The sequence below is a fragment of the Moschus berezovskii genome, chromosome 8 (assembly GCF_049115385.1).
Source record: "Moschus berezovskii isolate FMDL1 chromosome 8, NW_MosBer_1.0, whole genome shotgun sequence".
Taxonomy (NCBI): Eukaryota; Metazoa; Chordata; class Mammalia; order Artiodactyla; family Moschidae; genus Moschus; species Moschus berezovskii.
The window spans coordinates 49,420,418-49,435,018 of NC_142467.1; the positions used below are offsets into that span (position 1 = coordinate 49,420,418).

The 14,601-nt window shown below is 37.1% G+C and overlaps 1 protein-coding gene across 1 annotated transcript in view; it reads left to right on the plus strand.

Annotated features, from left to right (window-relative positions):
- The first annotated feature begins 801 nt into the window (after nt 1–801).
- Nucleotides 802–14,601, plus strand: part of DCTN4 (dynactin subunit 4) — a 34,679-nt gene continuing 20,879 nt past the window's right edge. The window contains exons 1-5 of the mRNA XM_055429417.2: nt 802–968; nt 3,660–3,730; nt 5,859–6,037; nt 11,040–11,083; nt 13,166–13,273. Coding sequence (XP_055285392.1) covers nt 834–968; nt 3,660–3,730; nt 5,859–6,037; nt 11,040–11,083; nt 13,166–13,273 — 537 coding nt within the window. The 5' untranslated portion in view covers nt 802–833. The remainder of the gene's footprint in view (nt 969–3,659; nt 3,731–5,858; nt 6,038–11,039; nt 11,084–13,165; nt 13,274–14,601) is intronic.

The following is a 14,601-nucleotide window of genomic DNA, read 5'->3' on the forward strand; positions in this document are numbered from 1 at the left end:
GTGTGACCCCATAGACGGAAGCCCACCAGGCTCCCCCGTCCCTGGGACTCTCCAGGCAAGAACACTGGAGTGGGTTGCCATTTCCTTCTCCAATGTGTGAAAGTGAAAAGTGAAAGTGAAGTCGCTCAGTCGGGTCCGACCCCTAGCGACCCCACAGAAAATGTAAATGACACCTAGCAACACTGTTCATTGATTTCATTGCTTCATTAACATCCACAATATAGACTTGGTTCTAATGCTAAATATGGAAAACCAGGAAACGAGATACAGCTTCTGCGTGCAAGAGCTGATCTAAGAAACTACAAAAGAGATAATATCTGTGAAAGTTTCTATAGGTCAATAGTAATATTGTCGGAAGGAAGTGGTGGTGTGGACTCTTAGTTTTCTAGTTCCCAAGAAACTCTGTCTCAGAAACCCTCCAGCTAACTTCTGGAGATTTGTTTGGAAGGTGAGAGCGAGAGAGGCAGTTTTAAATAAAAGAGCAACCTTCCTGTTAGAAATGAAGAACAGTACTGAGTCTGTCTGGATTTGATCTGCGACTCCACTTCTAGCAAAACAACGATCTGAGCTCCGTCCGGGCGGTTGACACTCACAAAAATGCTGGAGGGGGACGAGCTTGGGGAGCCGAGGTTGGCGGGACAGGCCCCAACTTGGAGAAAGCTGGTATCCCAGCTGAGCATGCGCATTTTGACTTTTGTCCTGCGCAAAGGCCCACTTGCTCGGAAAGCTTACGTCAAAGTCTACGTTAAAAGACGTAAGGAAGGAAGCTAGGGAAACGCCGGCCCTCGGGTCACGTGATGCGACGGGCGCGTCGTTGACTCCTCCCCCGCAAGATGGCGTCCTTGCTGCAATCGGAGCGGGTTCTCTACCTAGTCCAGGGAGAAAAGAAGGTTCGGGCCCCGCTGTCGCAGCTTTACTTCTGCCGCTATTGTAGCGATTTGCGGTCGCTGGAATGTGTGTCTCACGAGGTAACGCTGTCGTCCCATGAGGAGTGTGTGTGTTGGGGGATGGGGGAGGCGTTCCCCCTAGTCACCGCGACCAGCGGGGAAGTTCCGCCGGTTGGAGGCGGGTAGTCATTTTCCTAGCATGCTGATTGGCTTTGCCTTCCGTCACTTAGTTTTGTCTGTGATTTAATGTGCTTATAATTTGTCACTTGGAAAGGAGGAGCGGCCTTGGGTGGGGCTGAGCGGCCTTTCTGTTCTAGCGCGTCTTCTGATTGGACAAACTAGACTTTGGGGACCCTGGCCATCTGCTCCGGGGTTTGGTAATTGGGCGGGTTGTGGGGGGAAAAGATGTAGGGGTGCTTAGTTAAGGCCTCTTGTGGGTCGAGATACGGTCTTTCCAAGATTGACTGAGGTAGTGGGAAAGTCCGCGGTCGTTTTTATACAAGCGCCTCCTATCCTGGAAGTTCTGCCCCTCCTTGGACAGAAACCCGGCCTTCTGACTGCCTTGTTCTGTTTCCCGGCCCAGCCCAAGGCCTGCAGCAGAGAAGAGGGTTGGGATGGGGTGAGCTGAGTGAAAAGCGGTTAGAATCGGATCAGTTGTTTAAGAAGCTCAAAGTATTATATTTATGGCGCTTCTCTTGGGGGTACATTTCTGTCCTTCACTGATACAAGTGGGCGTTGGAGGTGGGATTGCTCAGAATGGAAAAAACGCCACCCTAGGGGGAAAACATCATCATCGAATAACAAAGCCCCCAAACGTCTGCAGCACCTGGCACGTGTTCATTCAGTAAGCTTTGGGGATTAAAAGACGGGTTAAGACATAAATCCTGCTCTTGAGTTACTTGCAGGCTCCTGAAGGAAAAGCTGATTAGTATTAATAATACATAGTTTCTGCTTATTCAGTACTTTCTGTATCCCATGTGCTTTACATAATCTCCTTTAATCATTCTACAAACCAACAGAATAAATACCTTTTTTTAAAAAACCACTTTACTGTTCGGGGTTTCTTGGTGGCTCAGTACGTAAAGAATCCACCTGCAATGCAGGAGACGCTAGTTCGATACCCGGATAGGGAAGATCCCCTGGCGGAGGGCATGACAACCGACTTAAGTATTCTTACCTGGAGAATCCCATGGATAGAGGAGCCTGGTGGGTTACAGCCCAGGGGTCGCAAAGGGTCGGACAGGACTGAAGTGACTGATGACTCTTGTACTTCACAGTTACAGAAACACACATAACGTTTGCAGTATGTCACACAGCCAAAAATTTGATGAAGGGAGAAAGGACCAAGATTTGAAACCAAGCAGCCTGATTCAGTGGACCTCAGTTAGGATCCCTGGACTGTTAAAAATGCTTGTGAGAATATGTCCTATACTATAAGCCATTTTACACATTATTAATTACTATTTTATTGAGACTATTTTTCATACTATTCAGAATAGAGAAAGCAGTTAAATAACACAAGGGAAAAAGAAAAATCAGTGCTGTATTATATACAGCATTTGTTTTTCTTTATTAGCACTTTGTATGCTTATCCCTTTGGCAGGGCTTTTCTCTCTATGATACCTCCCTGTCCCAGCTTCACCTCCAGAATTTACTGGATTAGATTCTCATTGGTGATCAGTAGGGAGCTAGTTTTCATAATCTGTAAGGACACCTTCAGCTAGGACTTTGAGTCTGTGACTATCTTTTATGGACTGGTGTGCACCTGTGAAACAGAAGCCATTAGGGTTTGGGGAAGGATGATGCCAGTGAGGGCTGAAGCAGTCCAGAAAGTTCTAATGGGGAGCCTGGAATTGGAGCCGCACTTGAAGGGAGGAGCATAATTCAGAAAGGAACAAAAAGGAATGAATTACATTTTGGCTTTTATGATGAGTAAGTGCAAATATAAGTTAACAGTACTGTATTTTGTGTTCCTGGTGACTATTTGAGCAACAACTTTATCTTTCAAAGGTGGTTCTGTTTATAAGCAGATGATAAAAAAAGAAACCAGTTTATGTCATAGTATTTATGTTCAGGTGAATCTGTCTTTCCATCTGCAGATGACCAGAGTTCTAGAATTATCAAATAGGATCTACCTACATTAAAGGAAATAATTATTCAGTCCTTAAAAAAATACAGTGAATTTAATTTTTATACTATGTTTTCAAGTTAAATACAATAAGACTATCTTGTTAACTTAGTAGTTCAATTTGCCATTTAAAAATCTCTAGTTGGTTGGCTATAGCTGACTTTGTAACTGTTAATTTATGCTTTTCTTCAGTGAACATGTAGTACATCAGTAAAGAGAGAACTTTTAAAATCTCTCTTAACAATTAAAATGTAGTCCAGTTATTGCAGTCTCATAAATCTAGACTAGATAAAATGATATTTGATCACAGCTTCATAAATTGGATTATTTGTTAATCTATTTAGATTATCATAGAGTCGTCTTTAACATAAACATATTTTAACATGTCTAATACATAAAACCCTGGTGAAAGGGAATAGGAAAATTCAGAAAAGAAAAATAGAAGGATTTCAGGAAATTCAGAGGTTAAGAAAAAAACAGGTGATTTTTATAAGAATAAACCCTATGCTGGAAACAGTCCAAGTTCTTTGCCAGAACAATGGTCTCTCACCTTCTGCTGCAAAATGATGTATTTTAAATTTCACTGTTTGTTATAGGTATATACACAAGCCAAGGTGATTTTTTGATTTCTTGTTTCATTCTAGGTGGACTCCCATTATTGTCCCAGTTGTTTAGAAAATATGCCATCGGCTGAAGCCAAACTGAAAAAGAATAGGTAAGACTGGGATCCTTTTTTCCTATTTTCCACAGCTATATTTTAATAGCTGATAAGAAAACACATGAAATTAGCTGTTTTTCTTTTTTTAGCATCATTTTTTTTGCCAAAGGTGACTCTTCCATTTAAAAAAAAATAAATTGTATTTTATAACAGTTTTGGACTTAAGATTACTATGAAGATGATACAGAGAATTCCCTTTAATCCTACCCAGTCTCCCCTATTGTAAATGTTGTATATTAGTGTGGTATTATTTGTCTCAATGAATATTATTGGTAGCATTATTACTAAATTTAGATTTCCTCAATTTTTCTCCTAATCTCATTTTTCTGTTCTAGGATCCTATTCAGGATAACCACATTGTATTTAATAGTCATATCTCTTTAGGCTCTTCTTGCTGTGAAATTTGTTAGACTTTCCTTGGTTTTCAGGAGTACTGGTAAGATATTTTGTAGAATGTCCCTTGATTGGAAGTTGTCTGATGCTTTTGTCATCATCTGAGAGAATGTGTTGTGGGGAAGAGGATCACATAGGTAAAGTGCATCTCTCACCACACCGTATCAGGGGTATATACCACCAGTATGACTTTTCACTGTAGATGTTAACCTTGATTACTTGGCTTGAGCTATTGTTTGTCAGATTTTTCTGATGTAAAGTTACTCTTTTTTTTTTTTTTCCCCTTTTCCTTTTCCATATCACACTCTTGTAAGGAAATGTACTAATACAGCCCACACTTAACTAGTAATGAGTTATGCTTCCCTTCCATAAGAGCTGTCTCCATGAATTACTTGGAATTCTTTTGCATGGAAGATTTTTCTCTTTTCCCTTTTTAATTTATTTAATCATTTACTTAAAGCAGTGTGGACTTGTGACTATTTTTGTATACTTTAGGTTATACTCCAGTACTACTATTTTTTTTTTTAAACTCAGGTTGTTCCAGCTTTGGCCATTTTAGTCCTCTTTTAGTAGATTTCTGTCTCCCTTTGGCGTACCCTCATCATTTTATGGCATTGAGGGGGAGAGAAGCGTTATTCGGTTGTTTGAGAACTTTCCTACTTACTCCAGGCTCATCTATATTTTCTGTCCCAGAGCCATTTCTCCAAGGAGCCCTGGTACCTTTTACTAGAGCTTGGTATTAAAAATCAAGATCTGAGTAGTAGATATGCTCATTGTTACTGGTGCCATTTTGGTTTTTAGCATGGTGTGGAAGTCGTTTGCAATCAGTCACACCTTTATACCTCCATGGATATAAACCACTATTTGTCCTTCCTATCCTGGAGAAACAGCTCCATATAAACCAGCTTTGTATGCCATCCATACCTTTATTTTATCGTTTAATCCTCCAAGTATTCCTTTAAAGTAGGTGCTGTTACTATCCTTACTTGAGAATATTGTCCAGTAGCAAAATATCACAGAAAATTGGAGTTATGGAACTTTAGAGCAAGTCTATGACTGAAGGTACAATCTTGATAATCTCAGATGGTAGGAAAGTAGAAAACTTCCTACTAGAAAAACAAAAAGGCATGGGGGCCCCTGTAGGGGAATGTTGAGTGGCTCACTAGGGAAAGTAATGCCTGAAGAGAGCAGAAAGCCCTGAAAATGCCACCCTTTTGAACCATTTCACCTTGGTAGCATTATTTGGTATCTGTTTCAGCTCTCTGGCACAGCAAACAAGCAGTTATTTTCCAAACCCAATTTCACAACTTATTGTTGCCTCTCAGTTTTCCATTGTGCAATTGGTCTGTCCTCTCTAAAGTCATAAGCTGTGACGTTTCTTTGTCCCACAGAATCTTTGTGGTCTGTGCAAGCATAAGAAGAGTCTAAAAGTTAACTCCAGACTGTTAACAGTGATTCCCTCTGTGAAATAGGCTAAGGTCATGCTGTAGTTATTCAGGAACTTTGGTGATGACTGCACATTTTAAAAAATAATTAGCATGTAATGCTTTTGAAATTTTGAAACAGTTTATAAGAGTCTCTTCAGAGTACTTTTTGATTTCCTTTTGTTTGAGAGCCACCCTTCCCTTATAGTTCTGTCTTGAATTCCTGACATACAGAACAATATCTTGAACATAGTAGGTGCTTGGTAAATATTTGTTGAATGAATCAGTGGTTGTTTGTTGTATTCTAGATGTGCCAACTGCTTTGACTGTCCTGGCTGTATGCATACCCTCTCCACTCGGGCAACAAGCATCTCCACACAGCTTCCAGATGACCCAGCCAAGACCACCATGAAAAAAGCCTACTATTTGGCCTGTGGATTTTGTCGCTGGACATCTAGAGATGTGGGCATGGCAGATAAATCTGTGGGTGAGTGAGGTGGACTTTAGCATGAGATTTTGTGAAATCAGCAGAGTTGTAATTGCACACAGATCATGAATTCTATTACTTGTTGGGAGGTAGGTGATAAATTCAGAGTATTTTGCCACTAAATCTGTGTTCCCAAATTCTCACATTTATGACCATGATATTTCATTGGAAACTGGGTATTCTTAAGGTTGGTAAGATAGCATTTATATATCTGACATTTTTTTTAGAATCAAAAGATTAATGTTCTTCATAAAAAATAATTGCTGCTGATGGTGAAACATACCATGAACAAACTTAAAAGATTAAAGTGGTCAATCTTATATTTAACAGACTACAGATAAATAACCAAAAATAAGGAACCCTTATAAATCAATAGGGAAGCTACCCAAGAGAGAAAAAAAATTTTCAAAGAATATGAACAGCAGCCCTCAGAAATGGAAATTAAAATGTTCAATAACCAAAATGTGCACAAATCATTGGAATTTATTTTTTTGCGCACAACTTGGTGAGGTGATTTTTTTAAGTCAATAAATATGCAAAAGGATATGTTTCAGTTTTACTAGTAATCAGGAAAATGCATATTAAAGTTTAATCCATTGATTTGGCAAAATTTCACAACTCTGGTAGTATGACAGAAATATAGGAAAATAGATTTTTTGTCTACTACTACCTTAGAGAGCAATTTGACATTCATTAAACTTTTAAATTGTTTTTATTCTTTTACCCAAAAATTACATGTCCAGGTATCTATCCTGGAGCATTCAAACACATGCTTAAAGAGACATCTACATATATCATAAGTGATACAGAAAAGCTATGTGTGTTTGGACCTAAAAGACAGTCTAAAATGTTAATTACCTCTCCATCATTTTTGTGTTTCAAAGCAGAGGTTGCACTTCATCTTTATTAAGAAACTTCCTTTATTCTTTCATTTTCTGTACTCCATGGTTAATAACAGAGAAACGCTCTTTATTACAGTCAGTTCAGAATCTTGAGTTGCTATTTATTTTTTATATAAACAGTAGCACCGCTAACTCTCCATTGTGTTTTTTCTTTATGAAATTTCATTAATTTTCTGAAAATTTTTTAGACTTGTTAAAAATGACCATTTTTAGATTTTCATTAAAAATGTCATCTTACCAACAAGGACCTGTTGTATAGCACATGGAACTCTATTCAGTGTTATGAACCAGCCTGGATGAGAGGGAGGTTTGGAGGAGAATGGATACATGTGTATATATGGCTGAGTCCCTTTGCTGTTCACCTGAAACTGCCACAACATTGTTAATCAGCTATACCCTAATACAAAAGGTTTAAAGTTTGAAAAATAATCCCTTTACTAATACATGAGGAAGCCAATTAAAAAATGATTATGTTATTTGACGTAACTCAAATGAAGATGGACATTTGGTAAAAATTTCCTATAGTTTCTTATGTAATTTGGTAGTAAAAATGGGTAAAGTTCTTTCAGATTCAACTGTGATTCTTAAAACTTAATTCTTGATTTTCTTGAGTTTGCCCTTAGGTGTAGAATGCCTGAGCTCTTGGTTGTTTTCCTAATTTCATACATTATATTGGTAAAACGTTCTTCAAAAACAAAAAGTTAACAAACAAGTTTCTTAAAGTGTTTGTTGGTGGGTAGGTATTTCCTGAAATTTGATTTATATTGGAAAGTTTCTGTACCATCTTTTTAGATTGTCAGTAAATATTTGTGTCTTAATGTCAGTGTAGCAAGCAAATTGTTTAAATTTGTTTATGAATTTAAGTTAAATGTAAAAAACCACCTCAAAGTGGCACTTAGTTCAGTGAATTAAAGTGTATTTTTTCCATGTTTGTATTTTGTTTCTTTTTATCGGACTAAACAAAACCTAGAAATCCAAATAGATTTCTCAGTTTGTTACTCTGTCTTTTTTTTGATACTTTTTGGACTATAAACCATTAGGATTAGATAATTTGTTTTTTAGAATTTAAAGCCTGTGCTTATTTCTAGAATCTAGCTCCCTCTAAGGGTATCTTGACAGTGATAATTGAATACTTGGAGCTCTTAAGAAGTACAGATAATTTTATTTCTTCCATGATGTCATTGGTATCTGAGAAGCCCTGAAACCACTTTAGTTACAACTATTTGTTTATTTATAAGTAAGCCCTTGTGTCAGTAATGTGCAAAAACTTATAATGAGATCATAATGGCTCTCAAATTTGTGTTTAGAATCAATCAGCAGTTCTAAAAATGCAATTATATAAAACAAGATTTTTCTAAAATATTACTGAAACATTTTTTTCGCATAATTATTTTTCATGTTTGCCGTAAGTAAAGCAACTTTTAAAATATAAATATTGTGCTAAAGGTTGTTGCTGCTGCTGCTAAGTCACTTCAGTCATGTCCGACTCTGTGTGACCCCATAGACAGAAGCCCACCAGGCTCCCCTGTCCCTGGGATTCTCCAGGCAAGAACACTGGAGTGGGTTGCCATTTCCTTCTCCATTTCCTGCAAGGAGTTACAGTGTCACCTTCAACAGGAGTCATTTTTATTTGGGAAAAAAGTTATTTTTATAAAAATAATACACATTCATGAACTTACCACTCAGCTTAAGAAATTAAACAGAACCAAAACAGTGTAAGCCCAGTATAGCCTTCCTCCCATTCCATCTGCCTTCTGTTTCCTAGAGAGAGATGGTCATCAGTCTTGAATTCAGGTTTTCATCAGTTCTGTGCATATTTTTGCAGTTCTCCACATAATGTATGTAGCCATTAGTAAATGTGTTTCTCAACTTGAAACAAATAGAACCTTGTTTTATGTATCCTGCTACAACTTATCTCTATCAAGTTTGTTTGTGGTATGTAGTAGTGATGGTAAGTGATTCATGCCTGACTTAACCACAGTTTACTTTAGTCTCTTCCAAATGGACATTTGGTTGAGACATTAGGTTGTTTTCAATTTTTTGCCTCTGACAACAGTGCTGTTAGAATCATTCTTAAATGTGTTTCCTGTCACAGGAACAAGGATTTCTCTGCATAATTTAAAGTAAAATTGCTGGTTGTAAGATGTGTGTATCATTAGCTCTCCAAAATGCGTTTACCAATTTTTGCTCCCACTGATCTATGAGTAAACTGTTTGCTCCACATCCTAGGCACTCTTGGTACTGTTGAACTTCTTTCAAGTTTTTCCAGACTCATGGTTGTGAAATGGCACCTCTTGTTTTTTTCCCTTTTTTGGCTTAGCTTTATTGAGATATAATTTACGTATAATGAAACTCAGCAATTTTAAGCATAGAATTCTTTGATTTTGGACGAATGTGTATAGCCACATAGGCATCTCCACAGTGATGATACAGGATATTTCTGTCACCCCAAAGAAGTTTTCTCATGCCCCTTTGCAGTCGGTTCCTTCCCTGCACCTGCTGGCCCTTGACTGCAACTAATTTCCTTTCTTTCATTGTAATTGTGCCTTTTCTGGAAGTTTACATAGTTGGAGTGTTTTAATCTTTTGTGTCTGGCTTCTTTCTCTTAGTATAGTGCCTCTGAGATTCTTTCATGTTTTTGCTGTTTTTTTTGAGTTGCATTCTATTGTATGGGTATACCATATTTTGTTTATTCATTCTGGAGTTGATAGACACTGAAATTTTTTCCAGTTTGAGGCTCATAGGAATAAAACTGGATATGAACGTTTGCCTACAAATTTTAGTGTAAATATGGATTTTCATTTTTCGTGGGTATTCACCTAGGAATTGAATTGCTGAGTCATGGGGTTAAGTGTTTGTTTACCTTGACTGAAAACTGTCAAACTGTTTCTCTAAGTGGCTGTACAGTTTCAGGTCCTTACCAGCAATGGAGGAGAGTTCCAGTTCCTCAATAACCATTAGTATTGTTGGTCTTTTGGCCATTCTAGTGATTGTAGTGATACTTCATTGTGTTTTTAAGTTGCATTTTCTTAATATGCTTATTTGCCATCTATGTATTTTCTTTGGTGAAGTGTTCATACAAATCTTTTGCCTATTTACGTGTTTTTAAACTGCGCGTTTATCTTTTTGTTGAGTTGTGAGAGTTCTATATTGTGGATACAAGCCCTTTGTTGAATATATGTTTCACAGATATTATCTCCCAGTCTGTGGCTTGCCTTTTTATTTTCTCAACAGTGTCTTTTGAAAAACACAAGTTTTTAATTTTGATGAGGTTCAGTTTATCAATTTTTTTAAAAATATATAATTTGTGCCTTTTGTGTCCTAGTAAAGAAACTTTAGCTTAATCCAAGGTTGTTAAGATTTTCACTTTTGTTTTCTTCTAGGAATATTATGTTTCAGTTTTTAAGTGTAAGTTTATTACCATTTCATGGTAAATTTTGTAAATGTTGTGAGGTGTAAGGATTGAGGTTAATTTTTTATAAATTTCTGGAAATTGTTACAGTACCATCTGTTGAAAGTATTCATTATGGTTTTACTTTCAGCTTTCTGGAATAATTTTTTCCTTTATGATTTGTTTGTGCTTTTGTTTCTTATGTTAAGAAACTCTTCTCTAAATCAGGGTCATAGAACATAGAAATTGTACAATATTACAGGTAAGGGCAAATTCTCTGGAGTCAGACTGCCCGCATTTGAATCCTCGCTTTATTGCTTACTATCTCTGTGACTTTGGGCAAGTTATTTAACTCTCTGAGCTTCAATTTCCTCATTTGTAAAATAAGACTAATAATGAAAGTCCCTGCCTGAGAGGGTTATTATGAGAATAAAAGGAAGTCTGATACATTTCAAATAGCTGACAGAGAAATTATACATGTGTTAGCTGTAGAGGTGGTCCTAGTGGTGGTTGTTATTATCACCATCATTATTTTTAAAGAAAGAATTTGATTCTAAGCACTCTGGCCTATGTAATTTCTAGGACTCTTTCTTGAAAATTCTGTGATTTTATGTTTTTAAGTTTTAAGTTTGTGACCTGCAGATGACCTGTTTTTGTGAAAATAAAATCAGATTATGTAAGCCTTGTTTAATATTCCTTTATTTTTCAGCTAGTGGTGGTTGGCAGGAACCTGAAAATCCTCACACGCAACGGGTAAGTAAAGGGTCATCAGAGAGGGTGACATGAGGAAAGATGAGGAAAAAGACCGTTTTATCGGTGAATATGGCTTAGGCCTGTAAATCCATGATGTGTGTTTTGGTGTCTTTTACACTTAAAAAGTGCTTCTCGTGTAAGACATTAAATCATAATGGCAGTTTTTTCCAGCCTGACTTAAGTTAATAGAGAATCCTAAGAGTAATTTTATTTCCGTACTCTTGTGAATTGGAAAAAGGAAATAATATGTTTCTGTTTTCCATATACCCACGAACTAAGTTAAGGGTCCATTTGTTTTCAGAAATATCATATCATCAACATGTAAACATATCAGCATATGAACATCTTAAGTCTTGGAAACAGCACTAATTTAGAAGATGCTCTTGGAATCAGTGGCAATCGTTATTTAGACATCCTTTAATAGTTCACAGTGAATTGATCTCTGCAGTGTACATTAGGACTGATTTTGTTGCCTCGGAAGCAGAATATTAGAAAGATGGTGAAATGTGATTGAAATGAAGTTGTACAGTCAAACTGGAAATTAAATAAGAATTTATAATTGTTCACTTATGACCTCAGCTAAGATTAGAAATACTGAAAATATCCTGGATGGTAGTGTATCCAATTGGACCTTTTTACATATGCTCTTGTCAGTGTGAACTAGTACAGTTTTCTTGGTCTCTCAGCAGTATCTGCTTCCTGGACTTTGGCCTACAGAAATACTTGTACTTATGCACGAAAATGTGGATATTCAGTTACCAAGCAGTTATCAAGCATATGCTCCATTCTGTGTGCCAGGGACCATGCTGAGCAATAGGAATATTTGTCCTTTCCTCCCACAGAGTTTAAGACTGATGGGAAAACAAAATCAGTTAATCCCCAGATAAAGGAAAAACTCAGTAATGTAAAGGAGAGAGAAGCTGTGCGTGAGAGCTTTTATTATAGGGAATTTGAACTAGATAAGTCTACATCTGAGGATTGCACTAGGATCTGAGGACAACAGGCAGAGAGGGAAAGAATTCAGGGTGGAGGAACACCCAAGGCAAAGGGCTTGTAAGTGGAACGAGCAAGTTGTAGACCAGTGGGCAAGTGTGCCAGAGTGGAGCGTTGTGGTAGGTGAATAGAGAAAAGGATTTGGAGCCAAATTGTGCAGAACCATGTGGACCAAGTTAGGGCATTTGATAAGCCTTTAAAGCAGAAGAGCTAACGGGATCAGATAAGTGTTTCTAAAAAATAATTACTGTTGACTTAATAGAACAAGAGTGGGTATCAGGAGACCATTTAAGTGCTCTCAGAGGAAATGGTTAAATACCTTTAGGACACCTGTACCATTTAATAAGATGCAAGCTTTAAAAAGAATGAGGTAAATCTATTAATATATGTACTGAGTGGAAAATTCACACATAAAGTGAAAAAGCTTTAAAAGAGCAATTTTTTTCCCCTTATATGAAAAATATAAAGACCTGTATTTATTTTTCACATATAAAAATTGTATGTCTATGCATGCATTTTTAGTGTATGCAGAATCTAATATCATACCTGTGCCTGTGTGTAAGAAAGATTTCTAACCTGTAGTAGTGGATACTTACGGTGAGAAGGGTGAGCATGGGCACGACAGATAAGAGAGAAATTGTACTTTCTATTCTTTGTATTTCTATATTGCTTGAACTTTTCACAGTTGTACGACTTTTATGATTAAAGTATATTTTTGAAATGAAAATATGTGTTGGAGTTGAGGAGAAAATAGGGTATGAAATGTCACATGTTGGAAATAGATGGTCCTGTGGCCATGCCAGGAAAATAGGAGTGGTTGTGAGGGGAAGGAAGCAGTGAAGTAAAAGAGCAGTGAAAAGAGAACATGGAATTTTCAAGCCTTTTCATTGCTCATTTCTTCTGTTGTTGAATTTGAAAGTTCCATTTCAATTCTGAAAGTAGATCATGTAAGAAAGACAAATTCTCTTCTGGGAAGAGAAACTTGCTCACTTTAATGTGTCTTTTCTATTCATTATATCTCTAGTCAGTTTCGTTGATGAATTTCCTAAGCTTCTTGTTAGCTGTTTCAAATACTTTGATTTCTTACAGATGAACAAACTGATTGAGTATTACCAGCAGCTTGCTCAGAAGGAGAAGGTTGAGCGAGATCGCAAGAAACTGGCACGGCGTAGAAACTATATGCCTTTGGCTTTTTCGGTGAGAACTTGGTATAAAGAGGAGCTTCCAATTCACTGATCAAGAGCAGTATGGCATAAGAGCAGTGAACATTTCAGAAAGAGGCCATTGTCCCTAGATTCCTGAATGATGGCTAGCAAAAGGTCTCTCAGGTGATAGGTGTCTAAATCCAACAGATATGCTTTTGCCATATCATTAGTTCTGTTTGAGTTCTTTGAATTTTAAGTACATTGGTGTTTCTTTCTCCATCACTCCCCTCTATCATCTTCTTTCCAAAAGAGGCTACTATTAGTTTTGTAGACACCCACATTTACAGCTTTTGCATATTACAGAAAGAAGAATATGAACAAATGGTAGATTTTATTCATGTTACACATGTAGTCCACCCATCTTTGGCGTCCTAGTAGTAGTGATTTCTGGGCTTTAGTTATCATAATTTTTTGGCACCTTCCAATATTTCTCCAATGTGAAAAATACTGACTTTTACACTGAGCTTTTTTGTGGTTAAATAAGTAGTAGTATATGCAGGTGTAATTTCGATAGAAATTATTGATCAAAGTTATTCTCTACTAGTTTGTAAACTACCAATTAGAAATGAGAAATTAGGATTTGAAGCTTTTGCTGTTGTCCCCCCAAGTTTTATTTGCTCCCAGAATAATTTTGTATGTGTGTTTGCTTGGAGCCACTCAGGTTGGCATTTAATAAATAATGTTTCTTGAATGGCAGTGATGTATCAAACTCAGTGCTGACTTCTTTATCCATATTACTGTGTTTAATCCTCACAACAGTCCTATGTAGTAGGTAGTGTATTCCCATTTTACACTGAAGGGAATGAGACTTGTAATGGTTAAATTCTTGTACTGCCTCTGCCTGAGAATTAGTTAAGCCGTTAAAACCCTAAGAATTGGTAAGAGTCATATAAAAATGTCTTTTAGAGTTTAATAAAACATTACAACTTGCAAAGCATCCACATTTGCCAGAGACTTTTATGACGTCTCAGTGAATTTTTGAACAATCCAATGGTATAATCAGCATATGTAGTAGTGTATTTAGGGAGAAATTTTAATTAAATGTGTTACTCTTCCAACTTTCCCCTATGACCTGCCTGCTGTATGAGTTTGCTTCTATCTTATCCTGCATTTTTTTGTCTCTGTTGCAACCTGCTGCTATTTTGGGGCCTACAGCAACATACTATTCATGTAGTGGTAAGTTCTTTTATGATTCTTGCTGACCCTAAAGTTAGCAGATGATCACTGGTGTTCCAAGAAGACATTCATTGTGTGTCTTAGATACTTCACATAGTTTTCTGGTCTAAGCCATTGCTTAGATATTTTTAGATTAAAAATCAC